Below are 15,365 nucleotides of genomic sequence, written 5' to 3' on the forward strand. Positions count from 1 at the left end.
AGGGATCTGAATAATAATAATTTTTAAAAAATTGTGTCTAAATAACAACAATTTTAAAAGGATTGATCACCTTACTATCGCAACAAATAAATTGAATTGTAATATAGCTCTCTCGAAAAATTGAATTGACATATAGGTCTCTCGAAAAAAATTGGATTGGTATAATATCTTTCACGATTTTCTGAAAAACTTCGAAACTTACTACAAATAAATTGAATTAAGAAACTGAAGAAATTGAAGTCGCATATAAATCAAAGATATTTGCTACAAATAAATTGAATTAAAAAATTGGTACATATAATTCAATATACAAATAAATTGAATTATGAAATTGGTATATATCTTTCACGAGAAATTGAACTGACATATTGAAAAATATATAAATTGAACTAGCATATATCTTCCCCTAAAAATATTTGCTACAAATAAATTGACCCGGCATGTATCTTTCGAAAAAGTATAGAACAATTTTGAGAAGGAAAGCCAAAAATTTTGGATTAAAAAAATTTAGAAGTGTGGAAGGAAGATTAGGAGAAGTTGATGAGTCAAAGGACAGATTGGGAGACTACAACTTCCTTACCTAACGATTTGAAGTTGTTTTGAGTTATAAGTTTTCAACTTCTTGCATTCTAAGCATACTCCTTTCACAGCTTTGGTCCCTTTTTCACCTTCCCATTCTCTTCACTTATGTCAAAATTTTGCTTCTTAATTCAAATTCAATGAAATATTCATACAAACAAGGCAAGACTCGGTTTATACATGTTAATATAAACACACTTATTCCTACATTAGGAGCCTCTTGTAAAGATAATAATCACAACTTACAAGGGAATTTGATCAATCCTACAAAATCCAACTTCATTGAAACGATATACACATGTCTATAGTTAGAAACCATAGGGTTAATAATGACCTTTATAAACTTTAGCTTACAATGAATCAATCAATTATGGAACTTTATAGACAAAGCTTTTGAGATCAGAACACATGATTAATAAAGAGTAAGTATTCAAAAGAAAGAGAGAATGAAGGAATGAAAGCAAAAGAAGAAGGAGAGGAAGCTTAACTTCAAGGCAAGAGGGGACTCTGACACAGCAACCAACTCACCACCCATTACGTGGACGCATTAGCTGAAGAAGACAACTGAATAGCTCAGCCCATCCTCCTCTACCTATCCCCTTCATAAAACACATTCCTTCCTCCAAACTCTCATCCTTCACTAAACATCTGAGTCCTCCCCCTGTGCTGATTGCCAGCCATGGAAGCCAGCGCCGGCCTTGTTGCCGGGTCTCACAACCGCAATGAGCTTGTTGTCATTCATGGCCATGAGGAGGTGATAAGCTTAACCAAAATGTGCAGTGGGAGAAGGTTTTTGTTTTGGTTTCAATGGTTTCAATGGTTTTGTGTATTTGTGTAATTGGTTTCTTGTTCTGCAGCCCAAGCCGTTGAAGAACTTGGATGGTCAAGTGTGTGAGATCTGTGGTGATGAAGTGGGGCTTACTGTGGATGGTGATCTGTTTGTTGCCTGTAATGAATGTGGTTTTCCAGTCTGCAGACCTTGCTATGAGTATGAAAGAAGAGAAGGAAGCCAACTGTGTCCTCAGTGTAAAACTAGATATAAGCGACTCAAAGGTAAGACACACAACAAATGAATTTACTTGGTTTTGTATCGTTCCATTCGATCTATTGGGTTCCTACTCTACCCCGATGGTTATGCTGTGATGACCTTAAAGCCTACATGCGATGGATAGATCATTTAACTATAACATATTTGATTATTTGAACACAATTTCATTTCTATTTTGAAAGAAAACGAACACCTTTTCTTTTTTCCTCAACTTTCTTCTCCTTTTGGGTGTCGTGAAGGGAGTCCGAGGGTGGAGGGAGATGACGATGAAGAGGACATAGATGACATCGAACATGAGTTCAACATTGATGATGAGAGGAACAATCACAATCATATGGCAGAAGCTATGCTTCATGGCAAGATGAGCTATGGTAGAGGTCCAGATGATGATGAAAATTCACAGTTTCCACCTGTTATTGCCGGAAGAACACAGCCAGTGAGTATGCAAAATTTCTATTGGTCTGGAAAAAATTTTCCTAGTTTATAATGTTGGAATTACAAACAAGCATCTGTTGCATATACAGGCAAATGGTGAGCTTCCTTTATCATCTCAAGGTTATGGAGATCAGATGTTATCTTCTTCACTGCACAAACGTGTGCATCCTTATCCAGTTTCTGAACCAGGTAAATTTCTACTCATTCCTCCCATTGTTTTTGCATCAAACTGAGGAAGATTTTGATCTCTATCTCTTCTAAGCCACATGAAGTTTTGCTATCGTACCATATCTAATATGTTTTCCAAAAATCAGGGAGTGCAAGATGGGATGAAAAGAGAGAGGAAGGTTGGAAAGATAGAATGGATGATTGGAAATTGCAGCAAGGCAATCTTGGGCCTGAACCTGATGATGCCAATGACCCTGACATGGCAATGTATGCTCGAAAACTTCCATCTTTCTTATTCACACATTTAATACTTTCAATGGAGGAAATCCATGTATAAATTTACTTGCCAACTGTTGCAGGATTGATGCAGCTAGACAGCCACTGTCAAGGAAGGTACCAATAGCATCCAGCAAAATTAATCCTTACCGGATGGTTATTGTGGCTCGGCTCGTTATTCTTGCCTTCTTCCTTCGATATCGGATACTAAATCCAGTGCATGATGCATTGGGTTTGTGGCTAACTTCTGTGATATGTGAGATCTGGTTTGCATTTTCATGGATCCTCGATCAGTTTCCCAAATGGTTCCCTATCGATCGTGAAACCTACTTGGATCGCCTATCCCTTAGGTAATACCAATCCCAGAATAGCATTAAAAATACCAGGAAAAAAAACTATGTTAATTGAACATGTGTTAAAATCTAGAATCAATGATCATATGGATATTTTAATGTAGGTATGAACCAGAGGGTGAACCTAATTTGCTTGCTCCAGTGGACATCTTTGTCAGTACTGTGGATCCAATGAAGGAACCTCCTCTTGTAACAGCCAACACAATCTTATCTATCTTGGCCATGGACTACCCAGTTGATAAGATTTCATGCTACGTTTCAGATGATGGAGCTTCCATGCTTACCTTTGAAGCAATGTCTGAAACTGCAGAATTTGCCAGGAAATGGGTACCCTTCTGTAAGAAGTTTTCCATAGAACCACGAGCACCTGAAATGTACTTCTGTGAGAAGATTGATTATCTAAAGGACAAAGTCCAACCAACCTTTGTAAAAGAACGTCGAGCAATGAAGGTATGCACTTTATAACAATTACACAGAAAGAGTTTTACAATATGTGCTTAATAATATCAATATTGCAATATCTTTGGTGCATGTAGAGAGAATATGAAGAATTCAAGGTCAGGATAAATGCTCAAGTAGCAAAAGCAGTGAAAGTTCCCACAGAAGGATGGATAATGCAAGATGGAACACCATGGCCAGGAAACAATACAAAGGATCATCCCGGTATGATCCAAGTCTTTCTGGGTCATAGTGGAGGACTTGATGCTGAAGGAAATGAACTCCCCCGCCTAGTTTATGTATCTCGTGAGAAAAGACCAGGTTTCCAACATCACAAGAAAGCTGGTGCCATGAATGCCTTGGTAACTTGCTCAGTCCAAGTTTCCCTCTATTTTGACCTCACTTTGTTCCTTTTCTTTTTTCTAATACATTTTTGCACAATTGTAGATTCGTGTCTCGGCCGTGCTTACAAATGCTCCATTCATGTTGAACTTGGATTGTGATCACTACATAAACAATAGCAAAGCAGCACGAGAGGCCATGTGCTTCCTTATGGACCCTCAAGTTGGAAAGAAAGTCTGTTATGTTCAATTTCCACAAAGATTTGATGGTATAGATAGGCACGATCGTTATGCCAACAGGAACACAGTCTTCTTTGATGTAAAGACCCCATCTTGGAAATTTGTATACACTTGTTTCAATGACTAAGCTAAAAAAATTGTAAAATTAAACTATACTATGTTTCTTTGTGATGCAGATTAACATGAGAGGTTTAGATGGAATTCAGGGCCCTGTGTATGTCGGCACAGGTTGTGTTTTCAGGAGGCAGGCTTTATATGGTTATGACCCTCCGAAAGGTCCCAAACGCCCAAAAATGGTAAGCTGCGACTGTTGTCCATGCTTTGGACGTCGCAAGAAGCTTAAAAGTGGAGTAGATGGAGATGCTGCAGGTGAGTCTACATTTCTAAAACTCCAATCTTTGTTGGTACTGGTACATACTTTGCCATCAGATTGTGATAGCTGATAGTTAATCTTTTGCTACTATATGAGTAGGGATGGACGGCGACAAAGAGCTATTAATGTCTCAAATGAATTTTGAAAAGAAATTTGGACAGTCGTCAATTTTTGTTACCTCAACTTTGATGGAAGAAGGTGGTGTTCCTCCCTCCTCAAGTCCAGCAGCCCTGCTTAAGGAAGCAATTCACGTTATCAGTTGTGGTTATGAAGACAAAACTGAATGGGGTACCGAGGTAATGTCAAAAATTCTTACTTCAGAAAACATTTAAACACAATTTTCTTCTTCCTTTCACTATTGACATGCTAACACCTAAATCAAACAAAAAGTTAATAACAAATAAAGGTCTAGAGATGAGCAGACTTGGAACTTAAACTAGTGTCATGTTGGTGTGTGCAGTTGGGCTGGATTTATGGATCCATCACAGAGGATATTCTAACAGGTTTCAAGATGCATTGCCGTGGCTGGAGATCCATATACTGCATGCCAAAGAGACCTGCATTTAAGGGTACAGCTCCCATCAACTTGTCTGATCGGCTAAACCAGGTGCTTCGGTGGGCTCTCGGATCTATTGAAATTTTTTTCAGTAACCACTGCCCTGTTTGGTATGGTTATAAGGGTGGAAAGCTAAAGTGGCTCGAGAGATTTGCATATGTTAACACAACTGTCTACCCCTTCACTTCAATACCACTTCTCGCCTACTGTACCCTCCCTGCAATCTGCCTGCTCACGGATAAGTTTATCATGCCCCCGGTAAATATAGTGCTATTTACATTATCACCTACAAAAGATGATTTAAGAAGAAAATATTAGGGAAGAATAAACGTAACTAAATCAGTAGCCACAGTAAACTCTAATTATCTTATAAGATATACATTTTAAGATTATAACTAACCTTTTATTTTTCTCCATAGCTTTTGGCAAGATATTTTGCATCATCCACTGACGAAATTATTATCTTTTTGACAACCAGATAAGCACTTTTGCAAGTCTCTTCTTCATTGCCTTGTTTCTTTCCATTTTTGCTACGGGTATTCTTGAGCTTAAATGGAGTGGAGTTAGCATTGAGGAATGGTGGAGAAATGAGCAGTTTTGGGTGATTGGTGGTATTTCAGCTCATCTATTTGCTGTTGTACAAGGTCTGTTGAAGGTTTTGGCTGGAATTGATACTAGCTTCACGGTTACATCCAAAGCAACAGATGATGAGGACTTTGGAGAATTATATGCCTTCAAATGGACCACTCTGTTAATCCCTCCAACAACTATTTTGATCATCAACCTTGTTGGGGTCGTTGCAGGCATCTCAGATGCCATAAACAATGGCTATCAATCATGGGGACCTCTGTTTGGTAAGCTTTTCTTCGCCTTCTGGGTGATTGTCCATCTCTATCCATTCCTTAAAGGTCTGATGGGCAGACAAAACCGCACACCAACTATTGTTGTCATATGGTCCGTGCTGTTAGCTTCGATCTTCTCCTTGCTTTGGGTCCGAATTGATCCATTTGTGATGAAAACAAAGGGGCCTGACACTAAGAAATGTGGACTAAATTGCTGAAAGGCTTGCCTCTCTTTCTTGTTATTTGATGTGTGCATCACCAGAAGATTCATGTGCATAGCCAGGAGGTTCATATGCGTTCTGGACATTGCATACAGATTATGTGGACTAGAAGAATGGGAAGCACCAGAATGAATAAAAGCAAGAGTGAAATTTTTTGTGTAGTGTGATTACGACATGCCTAGTTTTGAGAACAATGAAGAAAATATGTTTATTTCAGTTTATGTACACAGAACAGAGGTTTCATCTAGACAATTACAATGGTGTACCTTCAACACCCTGTCCACTGAAAAACTTTAAACATCATAAAAATCAAAACTGAGAGTACCTGACATGAAAGATCCAGTAAGAAGATAGATAGCTTCAGGTAAAAGAAGAAAATGAAATGTCAGGTAAAAAAAGAAATACACACACACATATAAGCAATTTTCAATTCAGCCAAATACAGCATAATACCTCAATGATTAATATTCTAAAAGACGCATTCTTTTGAACTTTATTCACAGATGCAACAAAAAGACCTCCAGTGAGTCCAAAAATATAAATACAGAAGGAAACAAATATCAATAATGCATACAAACGTTGCCAAGAATTCATGTCCAGAACACTAAAAAACTGCTGTCTCTAGCCAAGACCATTGCTTCTTCCCAAATAACTACTACTGGATTCACTCAGCTTCTGAAGCAAGATAATACATAGCCATGCATTGAGTGTGAAAGAACTATGTACCTACAGCACATCAAGTTAATATTCTACATTTCTGATGTTCATGTTTGAGAAAACATAGCTGAAGTCTGAATCTACCAGATGGAAGTACACTTTTCAGTTAGATGTTTGATATTGAAAACAAAGATGTGCATAGGTTGTATGAATGAAATCATGGAGCAAACTGATAGGAATGCCTTTGGGGTAATTAGGGTTATTGATGGGGTAATAATATTATATTAATAATTAATTAAGGAATTAGTTGGTTAAAAATAGAGTGAGGGAAAAAGGATAAAGGTAGCCAATTGTTTGTGATTTAAGCTTCAATGATCTCAAGAGAAGAGGGTCGAATTACTGGAGATTATTGTAGTCCCTTGATGCTTTTATCTTTCAATATATTTGAGCTATTTGGTTCCTAGCACAAATCTGTACAGCTTCCAAAATGTCAAGGATTCATATGAATAAAAAATATGGAAAATAAAATGGATGGAGGTCAATGTGCCACAGCATGTCAATATATTTCAAACAATTCTACTGATTTATTTCAAATTCTTTCAAAAATCATCATTATACCTATTATTAATAATGTCATTTTAAATCTCATACATGTTAGCCAATGGCTTTTGGCTTTTATGGCTTCCCAAAATAAGTTATACATTCCCCCTATCCAATAATCTTAACTACCATGGGAGTGTTATCTTCACCAATAGTCTCCACATGAACAAATACCATTTTTGAAATGATGGAACCTATTAGCATCCCTGACCACAATCACTCTCTCCGTGATCTTAGATATAAATTTAGTTACAGTATGACAGTCTAAACAAACTCGGAGGTTCTTGATAATCCTAATTTCAGTTCCAGGTTCAGTTGAAATGAGCCCAAAAGCAATTGCTAATTTTTCACTGTGGACATTCACCATTAACTCCTTCTCTTCATCCTCTACATCATGCAAAGCAGTAACAGTCTCCGATTGATATCCAGCCTCTCTCATCTTTCCTGCTAACTTCTCTAGCATGGCATAAATGGCTGTGGCCTGAGGATGGCACTGATCACCAGATGTGAAAACATATGGTTGATTACCGATCTCAATAAGAGTGCACCCTGGCGTCTTTGCCAGTTTTCTCTTCTTAACAACTTGTCGGACAGAAGCAGCTTTGGGGAAGTTCCTATCAGCAGAATAAATATTTGAAAGCAGGACATAGTATCCTACATTTTCTGGGTCCAATTGGAAAAGTCTTTCTGAAGCAACATGGGCTATGTCTGTATTCTTGTGAATCATGCAGGCACCAAGCAATGCACCCCAAACAGCAGGGCCGGGCTCAAGTGGCATTCTTTCGATGAACTCCAAGGCATTCTTTAGCTGTCCAGCTCTCCCAAGTATGTCGACCATGCAAGCATAGTGCTCGCTCATGGGCTGAAAACCATAATTGTTAACCATAGAGTGGAAAATTTCATTACCCTCTCTCACCAAGCCAGAATGACTGCAAGCATACAAGATAGATAGAAAAGTAACCCTAGTCGGTGGAGTCCCTGATTGCAACATCTCATTAAAGAGGTTTAGTGCTTCTTTTCCATATCCATGAAGACCATAACCAGTTATCATAGCATTCCAAGTTACCACGTTCTTTTCTGCCATCATGTCAAATAACTGTCTAGCCTCCGCAATGCTACCACACTTTGCATACATATCAACTAAAGCAGTTGAGACATATACATTTGATTCGAGTTTTTCACTCTTAATCAATCCATGGACCCATTTGCCAATACTTAGAGCTCCAAGCTGAGCGCAAGCCGAAAGTACACTGGTAATGGTGACAGGATTTGGACTGAGTTGAGGCATCATTTCCTGGAAAAGAGAAATTGCTCTCTCTGTCAACCCATTTTGAGTGTATCCTGATATCATGGCATTCCAGGAAGCCAAAGTTTTCTCCGAAGATTCGTCAAACAGCTGCCTTGCACATTGAATTTCGTTTAGTCGACAGTAAACAGTAGTGAGTGCAGTTGAAACAGAAGGTTGTGAAACAATACCAATCTTCGTGCTTAAAGTTTGAATAGAGCAAGTAAGCTGCAGATGGCCAAAGGGCGAAAAAACTGGAATTAAGCCCACCAATGTGCTTGAATTAACTTCCTGTCCGGAAGCAAGCAATTCCCTGAAGAGTGCCACTGCCGACCCAGTTTCATGATTGAAAGTATAACCAGAAATCATTGCGTTATAAGATATCAAATCTGGCTGACCAATCTGATCAAACAACGACCTTCCTTTGTCACTCTCCCCACATTTTGAATACAATGATATCAAACCTGTAAGCACGTAGACATCATAATGGAACCCTTTTTTGGAAGCCAAACATTGAATACTCATCCCTAATCTATATTCCTGCAACTCCGTCACTGCTGTAAGCACCGTAGCCAAAGTTGTAGAATCAAATGGCAGCCCAACGTCAAGCATATCTGCAAAAACACGAATCGAGTCCTCAAAACATGAGTTCCTAGAAAACCCGGATATCATCGTGTTCCACAAAACCGTATCTCGCTCAGGTATTACATCAAACACCTTCCGCGCCAAGTCCGCGCGCGTAAATTTAAAGTATAAATCAACGGTTGCAGACCCAACAAACAAGTTCGATGCCACCCCATCAACAATTGAATGTGCGTGCAACAAGGTGCCAATCCTTTCATCTTCAAACCTCGAAGCAGCTGATATAGCAAATGCATAAGTGAAATTGTCTGGCCTTAGATTAGTCCTTTTTCTCAAATGGGTATAGACAGAGATCGAAGATTTGGGCAAGTTATTGTCCGAGAAGCCTCTTATAAGGACATTGAACATGAATAGATCAGGTCTGCAGACATTAACAAAGAGCTCGTGCACGTGGCGAATGGACCCGAGGTCAAAGAACTTGTGGGTAAGCTTGGTAATTGTAGATAGATCACTGTGAATGCCGTGGACGATTAACTGCGCTTGCGTTTGGAGGAGTTGAGGAAGTTTAGTGGCCTTATTAAGAAGTGAGAGGAAGAATTTTTTATCTCGGAGCACAGAAGTGGTAGTGTTTCTGCATATCATATGTACGCAGCTTCAGCACTCCAGAGAGCCTCTTAATTCCGTCGCTTCCCCTTCGATTTCTTCGTTTGGAGGCGAGAAATACTTTCCCATTCCATTTTAAAATCGAAGATGAGATTCATAAAACTAATAATAAGTAATAAATGAATTAAAATCAATGTGAAACAAATAGGATCTAGAACTTAAACAGAGGAAATAAACAGAAATCAACCTACACGACAGATTCATTACTTGCTTCTAATACTGAATGCAATAGAATAGTAAGATGATGAAATAAAAAAACTAACTTGAGTCATATTATGCATATGAAAGTTACAAGATTACAAATAGAAACTGAAGGCATACTTTCTAATAATTTATAAGCAACGCGTCATAGATGTCATCATGCTACAAATATATAGATAAAGAATTACAAAATCAATGTACACAATAAAGAAGGAATTAACACGGCCACTTAGCATATATAGAGACGAGTATATTAGAAATCTGATTGAATAATAATGTGAAACTAAACCTACCTGAAACATTAATGTGAATTGCCCAAGTTTCGTTTGGATGTAATTGACAAGTAAATTTGCCAATTACTTGTCGAGTTTCGTGAGGAGGCGTCCTTCGCACGTCGTCGGAGGGGGAAGCTCGCCGCGGCTCCCCTACGGTGGCAGTGAGGTGTCGCCGGCAGATATCTGTGGAGGGAAGGGAGGGCGGCTGGGCGTTGAGTTGAGAGAGAGACCTCGAGAGCGGGAGATTGAGAAAGGGAAGAGCGAAGGGAAATAAGTTAAAAGCTTTTACTTAAAAATTAATTTACAGTAATTTTAAGAATGGGCCAAACACAATGATCGAGAAGGAAAGTAATTTTTACCATGCGAAAAAGTAATTTTAACCTTACCAAAATTATTCCCAAAACACACCCTTGCTCCCGCTCTCTTTCTCTCTCCTCCTCTCATATTTCATCTCTTATTCTACGGTGAACTATTGTGATCCCTTCTCCCTCATAACATATAGTCGTATATTCATCATGAAAAGAGTTGAATCGTCGCACCTGCTACTACTCTCACATGAATTAAAATAAAATAAAAGAATAAGAAAAAAAAAGTTGATGCCTCTTATGTGGATCCACCATTTATTTTATGTGTGCGCGCAATTGAAAATTACGATATATATCTTTTTTTTTTTCTAATTACAACAACTGTGAGGATGGAAATCTGACCACCAACTTTACGAATGGAGTTAGGTATCTTAACGTGCTGAACTAAACTCATGTTGACTACGAGATATATCTTATCAAACAATACTTCTCACTAACTAGACATTATACATATTCTATAATATATATATTTATTTATTTAGTGCACTACCATTTAATATCTAAGAAATCACATATTTTATTTCACATTTAGATTGTTTTGTTATCACAATTACCATGTTTTTTTTTTCAATATTTTTAGGCTGTTTGTTTTTATGAATCTAAGATTCTCAATTTGATGAATATCCAGAGTCCGGTGTTTGTTCGGTAGGAATATTGGATATCTATATATTTTTAGATGTATGGACATCCTACAATATCTCTACATAAAGCATGTGAGCTATTGAGAGTTTTTAAGATTCTCATGTTGATGACATATTGTTTTAACAATTTCATGATTCATCATATTTGTTCTATAATATTTTTTCATCAATATTATTTATTTCTCATTTATTTTATTTTAAATACAAATGTATGCTTGATAAATGTCTAAATACAATTTTATTTATATGATACATTAAGTTATAAATAAGTTTTAGCCATATAATATCTTAATTAATTTTTAATTCAAATCTAGTGTGCAATCTTTTATTTATTTTAATTTTCCAATAAGCACTGAATTGACATAAAAATATAATATTGAATTAATAGAAGTAAATTTTTTATACGAATTCTAATAATATTAAATTTAACATATAAATTATATGATGACCAGTGAGGGTATTGTTGGAACAATACGTAATTTAAATGCATACCATGTACAAATTCTACCAAACAAACGTGTCTATTCAAATAATGTCGAATATCCTTATAAATTTTCCTATAAAACAAACGTGACTATCGACATCTAAAACTCCAAGTATCTGAAATTCTAGACATCTTTAGATGCGGGATGTTTACATTTCCGAAACAAACTATCCCTAAAAAAGTATCAATAATTTGTCATTCATTTTTAAAAAATTATAAAAGATTGAAAATTTGATTGTCATTTGTAAATATTATAAATAAAAAAGATTAAATATAGTAGTTTCCTCTTATATGTCTCTTTGTATAATTTGTTGTGATTGATAAAGTATATTGCTAATACACTAATATAAAATATATTAATTAATATATCATATTTATGTTATGGATAAAGTATATCATTATATATAAGGTAGGATTTGATATAAGATACAAGTATAAATATTGTTTTATCTTTTAGTACATGTAAATTTTTTTAATTAAAAAAAAAACTAAATTAAATTAATTAACAATATATTTTTAGTCTAATGTTGGTGACAAGGACATGATTTTTGTAATTGTTGAGAAGAGGGACTCTTCAAAAGTACTGATAGCCCATCGGCGGTCCTACTTTTTCTCAAGGCAAAACGTTATTTGCTTTTCCACGTCTTTTCACTCCCCAAGCGACGTCGTTCTTTAACAAAAGAATTGCTTTCCAGCCGAAACCGCCCATTGGAACTTTTTTTTCAAATAAGAATATTCACTTTGAAATTCCAATTTCGTCCCTGTTTAATCATTCGTGTTTTTTAAGGACAAATGCGATAAGTTGTGGAGGTTTTAATTTACGTTAACTTCCTCGACAATTTCCAAATATTAATACTAATACACCCGTAGAATTATCATTCTAAGTTGTAACCATTCCAAAAACAAATTAATCATTGTAATGAAAAAAGTTATTAATGTTTTCTCTCTTAGAGAGCTGGGGATTGAATTTAGATTAATTGGTTTGTTTTGTTTTTTTAAAAGGATAAAAAGGTCATTTTACTTTTTTGGGAATTATTATTTTATCATTCCTGTGGGGTCAAACATCAAAAAGTTATTTTGTTTGGTCCTGAGGATGAACAAATATTAAAAAAAAAAGAAAAAAAAAACAACAATAAAAACACTCAAACGGCAAGAGCCGCCCCGGCAAATAAATTTTTGGCTCCTCGAGCAAAAATAAACTCTTTCTTTTATTTTAATTTTTCACATATGTTACAATACGTTAGACAAATAGAGATTCCCCGCGAAAATTAATAGAATCAAGTTATTTGAATAAATTATTTCACACTTATTATTAGTTTAAATAATCTATTAATAGAATAATTATTTTTTAACTATTTATAATTATAAATCATACATCTCTACTTTCTTATATAATTATAAATCTTTATCCATGTAGTTAATTTTTTTTCTTTTTTGGAAATCCTGGTTGAAAGGAAAAATTCAAAATCACCTAGTAGAAACAACAGAGTGAGTAGAAATTGAAATATTATTAAATTTATTTATATAGTATGAATAAATAAAAATGAGACGATGGCTACCCACGGGAAATCTAAATATAAATAGGGATTTTTTGTCCCATTCAACTAGTTTCTTAGGGGTAAAATAACACTTCAAGTTTGTTTTCTTGAAGACAATGCAAAAAAAAAAAAAAAAAAAATTAAAATAGATATTCTTTAGGAATGCTATTATGAATATATTTTCTTCAGAGAAGTAAATTCTAAGATCGAAAAGAAAAATGCTGATTTGAGCAACCAATAAAGTCTTGTAAAAAAGAGGTATAAATCATAGATGTATTGATGTTGGATGTACATAAATTACCATGTATGAATAAAAGTAATTGAGAAAGTTATCCTTAAACAAATATGGAATTTTATATTAGTTTAACTCTGTTTGGTATCTTGCAATGGGTAGGACATTATTTTAAATTTCAAAATTTTAAATGATGAAATGGCTTTGGAGAAATAAAAATAAAATATAACATTTTACTACTATATCCTTTAATATTTTGTAGGATATTATATTATTAATAATATAATATTTTAATATAAACTAGCATGAATAATTTAATTAAATGAACCTAACAAAATTAAAACTTGAAAATATTATCTTTATTTTGAAAACTAAACTAAGAACGAAAATTTGAAAATGTCTTGATTCAACTATTTAAAAACAAAAATTTAAACCAACAATTTAAGTTTATTCACATATCCATATATATATTATTATAGTTATTTAAAACAAAAGCAAAAGGAAAAAAATAAGAAAAATCTTAAAAAAAAAACATAAACATATAAATATCAAAACAATATTGAAAAACAAGGAAAATAAAATATATTAATAACAAGATAGAAAATAAACCTTAGTTTGTTTGAAGGAAAAAAAAGACGTAGGTAGAGTCAATTTACAGATATTCGAATAATAATACTAAAAAAAACTACAACGACTCATTAAATTTTGAAACTAGATTGATTGATGATTTGAGAATAAAGTGTGTTAGAGTGCTAAGTATTTTTTTCATCAAAATAAGGTAAAATAACAATTTGTTACATTTAAACTTAAAATTCTTACAAATTCGAACTTTTTGGAACAAGGAAAATATTTGAAGAAAAAACATAATTTGAATTCATTTACGATTTAATTTTTATTTTTTTAATTTATCCCAACAGTAAAACTCGTCATTATTATAGATATCAACTTTACTTAAAAAATTAAATATTTGCCAATTAAACAAGCAATGCAATTAATGTGTTTTTTTATTAACTTTTTGCCTTTTAATATATTTCTTAAAAATAATTTCGAATTTCTAGCCAATTTTAAAAAAGAAAGACATTTTTTTCAAAACTAAAACGTTGAGTTTAAGTGACTAATATATATATATATATATATATATATATATATATTTAGTATTTTAACTGCCGCAGTAAACTCATGTTTGCTAATAACCGATATTCCTAATCATTGTCAAAAGATGGTAATTTTAAATTTTAAATATAAATAATAAATCGAAATATAATTTATTTAATTGTCAAAATCAATATTTTTCAGTGAAAAAAATGATGTTTTTTTAAAAGTTTAATTAATTATGCTGATAATTATTGTCAATAAAGATATTTAAATTACATATTTATATGAAAATCTAGGAATTATAATATTTACTATTTTAAATAATTAATGTAACCAATACATCTATAGAAAAAGATCACGAGAGAAAAAAGTGAGAGTGGAAATTTTATTTTGAGTTTGTACCAAAAAAAAATTGAAAAAAATATCAATCTCAGAAAAACAATCTACAAAATAAAGAAAATGTCACCATTCTATCATTCTAAAAATGAGCTATTTTAGATAATTAAAAATAAGTACACCAATGATCAAACAATACATACTCATTTCTTTTTAGTAGAACAAAATATGAGATGGAGATTCGAATCTATCATTCAATCGGTGATATTATTACCTTAATTAATTGAGCTATGGTATGCTTGAATAATGTAATTATATAGTTTAAAATAGACAATTTAGAAGAAAAATATTAGCTAAAACGAGCATAGCGCGTAATTAACATATATCTATAACAAAAAGTTCATGAGTTTGAAATCCCCTCCCTAATAAAGAAAGGGGGAAGAAGGAAAAACATTAAATTATCAATTATTTCTAAAAAAAAGTTGTAATTTATTATTTATTCTAAACAAAATTGTAATTTATTTTTATAAAAGGGAAAATT

At 33.9% G+C, this 15,365-nt stretch overlaps 2 protein-coding genes across 3 annotated transcripts; one reads left to right on the forward strand and one right to left on the reverse strand.

The window, feature by feature from the left end:
* Positions 1-1,171: 1,171 nt before the first annotated feature.
* IRX3 (Cellulose synthase family protein) lies at positions 1,172-5,867 on the forward strand. Its single transcript, XM_022279792.2, has 13 exons — positions 1,172-1,333; positions 1,437-1,632; positions 1,867-2,063; positions 2,152-2,251; positions 2,377-2,497; positions 2,590-2,856; positions 2,964-3,309; positions 3,396-3,659; positions 3,745-3,957; positions 4,055-4,247; positions 4,351-4,547; positions 4,712-5,065; positions 5,286-5,867. The coding sequence occupies exons 1-13, from the start codon at positions 1,259-1,261 to the stop codon at positions 5,865-5,867; spliced, it is 3,105 nt and encodes a 1,034-aa protein (XP_022135484.1). The 5' UTR covers positions 1,172-1,258.
* A 1,222-nt stretch (positions 5,868-7,089) lies between these two features.
* MEF29 (Pentatricopeptide repeat (PPR) superfamily protein) lies at positions 7,090-10,540 on the reverse strand. 2 transcript variants are annotated; one of them, XM_022279794.2, is made up of 2 exons: positions 10,152-10,540; positions 7,090-9,717 (listed from the first exon to the last, which is right to left on the reverse strand). In XM_022279794.2, exon 2 carries the CDS (start codon positions 9,634-9,636, stop codon positions 7,273-7,275), a length of 2,364 nt encoding a protein of 787 aa, XP_022135486.1. In that variant the 5' UTR covers positions 9,637-9,717; positions 10,152-10,540; the 3' UTR covers positions 7,090-7,272. The 2 variants fall into 2 exon arrangements, with proteins under 2 accessions (XP_022135486.1, XP_087982041.1); XM_088125915.1 differs by having other exon boundaries at positions 7,090-9,759.
* Positions 10,541-15,365: the final 4,825 nt, after the last annotated feature.

Source organism: Momordica charantia, assembly GCF_013281855.1.
Source record: "Momordica charantia cultivar OHB3-1 chromosome 6 unlocalized genomic scaffold, Mcharantia_2.0 BLBB01000006.1, whole genome shotgun sequence".
NCBI classification, from domain to species: domain Eukaryota; kingdom Viridiplantae; phylum Streptophyta; class Magnoliopsida; order Cucurbitales; family Cucurbitaceae; genus Momordica; species Momordica charantia.

What these genes read in the sequence shown, in the direction of transcription:
- MEF29 (XM_022279794.2), bottom strand. Translation starts at nt 9,636, where the DNA reads ATGATATGCAGAAACACTACCACTTCTGTGCTCCGAGATAAAAAATTC.
- IRX3 (XM_022279792.2), top strand. Translation starts at nt 1,259, where the DNA reads ATGGAAGCCAGCGCCGGCCTTGTTGCCGGGTCTCACAACCGCAATGAG. An exon ending in AATGACCCTGACATGGCAAT is followed by an intron (nt 2,498 to 2,589) that starts GTATGCTCGAAA and finishes CAACTGTTGCAG; the next exon opens with GATTGATGCAGCTAGACAGC. An exon ending in ATAAGTTTATCATGCCCCCG is followed by an intron (nt 5,066 to 5,285) that starts GTAAATATAGTG and finishes TTTGACAACCAG; the next exon opens with ATAAGCACTTTTGCAAGTCT.